A 4,860-nucleotide genomic window follows, 5' to 3' on the forward strand; every position below is an offset into this window, starting at 1 on the left:
TTCGAGTGACTAGTCAAAACTCACATCTGCTCCTCTCTTCCTGAGAACTTGGACCCCCTTCAGTTTGTGTACAGACAAAACAGGTCCACGGATGTTGCCATCTCCTTGGCGACACACACTGCACTCACCCACCTGGATAGAGAGAATACATATGTGAGAATGCTCTTCATAGACTACAGCTCCGCATGTAACACTATTATTCCCTCTAAACTCGTCACTAAGCTTGTTGATCTTGGACTGGAGGCCTCCATCTGCAGCTGGATATTCAACTTCCTGACGGGTAGGCCCCAGGTGGTGAGAGTCGGCAGCCACACTTCTTCCTCGCTGACACTGAACACGGGTGCACCACAAGGCTGTGTGCTCAGCCCCCTCCTGTACTCCCTGTTCACCTACGACTGTGCTGCCAAGCACAGTTCAAACATCATCTTTAAGTTTGCTGACGATACGACCATCATGGGCCTCATCACGAACAATGATGAGACGGCCTACAGAGAGGAGGTGAAGATACTGCACAGCTGGTGTTAGGAAAATAACCTCTCTCTTAACGTCAGCAAGACTAAAGAGATGATCGTGGACTACAGGAGACAGAAGGGGGGTGGACACCTCCCTATCGGTGATGCTGAGGTTGAAAGGGTCAGCAGCTTTAAGTTCCTTGGTGTGCACATCACTGAGGACCTCTCTTTGACACTTCACACGGACACAGTGACCAAGAAAGCTCGTCAGCGGCTCTATTTCCTGAGAAGACTGAGGAAGTTTGGAATGAACCTCACAAACTTCTACAGAGGAACCATCGAGAGCTTGCTGACGGGCTGTATCACAGTCTGGTACGGGAACTGTTCTGCTCAAAGCCGCAAATCACTTCAGAGAGTGGTGGAGGCGGCACAGCACACCATTGGTAACAGTCTCCCGGCTCAAAGTACTCTTTTCTTCAAAATATTTTATATATTTTTGACAGCTGAGCTGACATGCTGTCTCTCTCAGACACATTTCATTGTACCGTTGACCCTGTGTTAACTTACATATGACAAATAAAAGTTGAAACTGAAACTTGACATAGGAATTTACGTGGTCCTCATGAACGCAGCAGCTGGACTCGATGAGCTCTGTCAGCGGCTGGTTGTCCTGAATCCTGACCGCAGACACGCCCATACTCAGATGAGTGAGCTCGAGCCTCTAAGACACAACTTCAGAAACATTAATGGAGACTCAAGACGCTTCTGAGGGCGAAGACTGTCCTTTCTGCGCAATAGCGAACAACCAGACTGACACAGAAATCCTGCTGAGCGTGAGTAGCCTACCGCCTTTTAATTCATGAAGTTCAACACCTGTACACTCTTCCTCCCTCTCTCTCTTCCTCCCTCTGTTACAGGACGATGATCTGTTTTGTTTTCGTGACATGAAGCCTGGTGCCACACATCATTACCTTGTTGTTCCCAGGACGCATATCGACAACTGCAAAAGTCTCCAGGCGGACGACGTACCTCTAGGTGAGGGAGAGATCTATATATCTGATCTGAGAACAGATGAGTCAGCAGCCTCTGAGAAATCACATTGTTTAAAGTGCCAGGACAGTTCAGTTCAGTCAGAGCTAGAAATACGATGTTACTGTAACTTAAAGATACTGCCCCTATTGACAATAACTGGAGGCTTTTTAGGTTTATTGTCTGGTTCCTACCTGGCAACAAAGCCAGAATGTGACCTCATTTTTATTGTGACAATGGAAACATAAAGCCATTAATTGCCTCTGAAGAGACCATGACTGTACATTATCTATATATTAAATACATATATTCTATCCCATGTCTTTTCACTCCTTACATTTGGGCTATACTGTTGCATGAACTTGTCACTTACTTTTACACACAATCCTCTTTACATACATGTACTGTATATAGTGCCATATTTTATTTATGGCATCCCATTTGTGACAACCCCATATCATGTAATTCTTATTGGAAATAAGCTGCTATGTACTCTAGTTTTTAGAGTTTTATATTGATGTGATTTCTTTGTTGACAGTGGAGCGGATGGTAGAAATGGGAAGGAGTGTACTGGAGAAGAATAAAGTCATGGACATGAACGACTTCAGGTAAATCTCCTGAGATGACCTGTGATCAACTTTAAAATTATGTTCTGAGTTGCTGTGCTTCACAAGAATAATTTATTTGCTAATTTGTCTGTTTTCAACCCCACATTGACTGTGTGCAGGATGGGGTTTCATTTGCCTCCTTTCTCATCAGTTCCCCACCTCCACCTCCACGCTCTGGCTCCAGCCAGTCAGATGAACTTCAAGTCACAGCTTCACTACGGCCCGCAGTCTCACTGGTTCATCACTGTGAGTGATATCTTGGCTGGGTGCATTTATCCATGGAGACCTGTGTGTGCTTCAAAAAAAGTTTTAGCATCATACCATGATTGATTAAAAATCATATACATTTTTTAAATAAAATTAGCATTTTGGTACATTTTGCAATTCTAAAAAGCGTTAATAAAAAATACTAAAATGTTCTCTTTAAATTATGAATATATTTAAACTTTTGAAGTACATTTTTAAATGGATGTCAAATTATTTACTGTTCATTACTGTTCTTAAAGTTGCCTATTTTTAAATGAAATACATGCAGCTATAGAAAATGTAACTTATTAGGTAATTGGCAGCATTTTATTTGTTCTCAATCAATTTATTAATCAAAGTTGTTATTATCCATTAATGAAGAGATTGTAATTAACCCATGAAAAAATGATTTTAGGTGGCACACTCCCTTGATGGCTTAAATAAAAAATGAGCCACATTTTCTTTTCTGTGTCAACTGTCTTGAACATCTGTTGTAACAATGTACAAATGTTACATATACTTTTATGTATAAATGTCAGCTATAAGCATGTTTAATCACTATTACACTGAACTACAACTACATTGGGCATGCTGCTTAAGTTTCTTGTTTTGCTCTGTTGCAGGTCGACAAAGTGCTTTCTCAGTTGAAGACTTGCGGCAAGGTGAAATGAAGAGATACAAAGAGTCAGGAGGTGCAACGGTCTTCTTTTCTGTTGACGGGACAAACTGCTTGATGATTCAGTTGTGGAGAACAGTTGAAAAAAAGGCTCTTTTTTTAAGGTGGAAGTGGTAAAAGTTTGATCTTTTGCAAGAATATTTTTATAACAATGCATCCTAGTCCTATCAAATGTCATGTTGTGGAATGAGGAGAGAATTACAGATTTTATTAGTATTATTTATTTTAATTCAAACCTTGAAAACTAACTTTAAAACTGAAAACGCAAATCTTGATACAGTTTGATACATGTGCAATTATTCTTTTTTTTGACCATATTAAGTATGGAAGGACAATAATTTATGTTTGTATGTTTACTTGTCTGTTTGTATATATAATCAATCAAAAAAGCGGCTTACTGTACCTGTACCTACCCTACTGTGTACCTTTTAAATATCTCTGACAAAGTCTTAAGGGTTGCATTATTATTATTAATAATAATAATAATAATAATAATAATAATAATAATAATAATAATAATAATAATAAATAATGATAATCACAGGGGAGAATGGGTCCAAATGTACATCTATGTTTCTCTTCCTGCACCTACACAAATGTCTGAACAACACTGTTAGGAGGAAAAACACAGAATTCATTATGAGAAAACAAAAACCCCCAAACATTACATTACCAGGAGAATACTGGAGGTCCTAATGGGCCTGAATACAGAAAACAATGATACAAGGGTTCATTTTCATTTTTACCTATTTACTTTTATGACCACTCAATATTCAGCACTTTTGTGATCATGTTACTTGGCAGTCTGTGCATAGATACCCATAAGTGACTCAAGATGCATTATAGTATTCATAACACTGTCAGTTCTTTCTGTGAGCCACTTGGTGTCACTAGTGTAACTTGTAACTCTGACAATATGTTTTTTGTTTCATGACGGGGCAGGAAAGAGGTGCAACATGCACCAACAGGTTTTATTACTTATTTAAAAATGATCCTCTCTGTCATTTCGGCCGGACATTATCCTGCTGTAATACTGCGCTTCCATGTTCAGTATCTTCATACTGTACATACACATGTAGACTGTATTGTCCTTTAAAGGTTCTGTAAATAATTATTGTATTACTCTGTTGTCATATGTCAGTAGTGAGATTTAAAAAGGAAAACTATCCAAAGCCTTGTTTTATCATGAATTTGCTAAAATCATCTGTCATCAACAGCAGCACAGTCTGAAAGAAGCTGTTTTACAAAATACATCATCTCTGAGACCAAGTGCTTTTCCATCTTACTTTCTCTAAATCTAAAACAACAGCAAAATGGTTTTGCACTCTTGGAAATGTTACCATCCTACATGCTCTGCAATTATGTATCCTGTATAAACAGGTGAGTTGACTGGATAAAGACAAAAGAGGCATATAGATATTTTTCCCTGCAAAATTGAGCGCGTTGAACTTTCCTTGAAATCCAGCTCTAAATGGGGTTATCTTGTTTTAATACAATATATTTGACCACAGCTACTTAAATACTTAAAGCTTTGTCACAAGAAGTCTGAGAACAAATATTTAATTGACAGGTCATTTATTAAATGCCCCACTAACCATTGTTGACAAAAGGAAAGTTAATATAGGAGTATGCAACCTATAGGCACACAATGTAAAAAAAACATAAAGGACTTGGTACTTGATGTTAACACAGGGTCCATCAGGTAATAAAGCATGGACCAACATTCATTTTATTTTTCCAAATGAAGTCAAGGGATAATAATCCCACCAGCAGCTGGTATCCTGGCTCGTGACGTTTGATTCTTCCCAGTCTACGTACACGTGACGCTCTCTCTGCTGCGGTGTAGCCC

The 4,860-nt window shown here is 39.0% G+C and overlaps 1 protein-coding gene across 1 annotated transcript; it reads left to right on the forward strand.

Moving 5' to 3' along the window:
* Window positions 1-1,081: 1,081 nt before the first annotated feature.
* LOC115003523 (histidine triad nucleotide-binding protein 3-like) lies at window positions 1,082-3,084 on the forward strand. Its single transcript, XM_029425348.1, has 5 exons — window positions 1,082-1,285; window positions 1,370-1,487; window positions 2,020-2,089; window positions 2,209-2,335; window positions 2,959-3,084. Exons 1-5 carry the CDS (start codon window positions 1,199-1,201, stop codon window positions 3,004-3,006), a joined length of 450 nt encoding a protein of 149 aa, XP_029281208.1. The 5' UTR covers window positions 1,082-1,198; the 3' UTR covers window positions 3,007-3,084.
* Window positions 3,085-4,860: the final 1,776 nt, after the last annotated feature.

This window comes from Cottoperca gobio, chromosome 24 (genome assembly GCF_900634415.1).
Source record: "Cottoperca gobio chromosome 24, fCotGob3.1, whole genome shotgun sequence".
Lineage (NCBI taxonomy): Eukaryota > Metazoa > Chordata > Actinopteri > Perciformes > Bovichtidae > Cottoperca > Cottoperca gobio.

What these genes read in the sequence shown, in the direction of transcription:
- LOC115003523 (XM_029425348.1), top strand. Translation starts at nt 1,199, where the DNA reads ATGGAGACTCAAGACGCTTCTGAGGGCGAAGACTGTCCTTTCTGCGCA. An exon ending in ACACAGAAATCCTGCTGAGC is followed by an intron (nt 1,286 to 1,369) that starts GTGAGTAGCCTA and finishes CCTCTGTTACAG; the next exon opens with GACGATGATCTGTTTTGTTT. An exon ending in GGCGGACGACGTACCTCTAG is followed by an intron (nt 1,488 to 2,019) that starts GTGAGGGAGAGA and finishes CTTTGTTGACAG; the next exon opens with TGGAGCGGATGGTAGAAATG.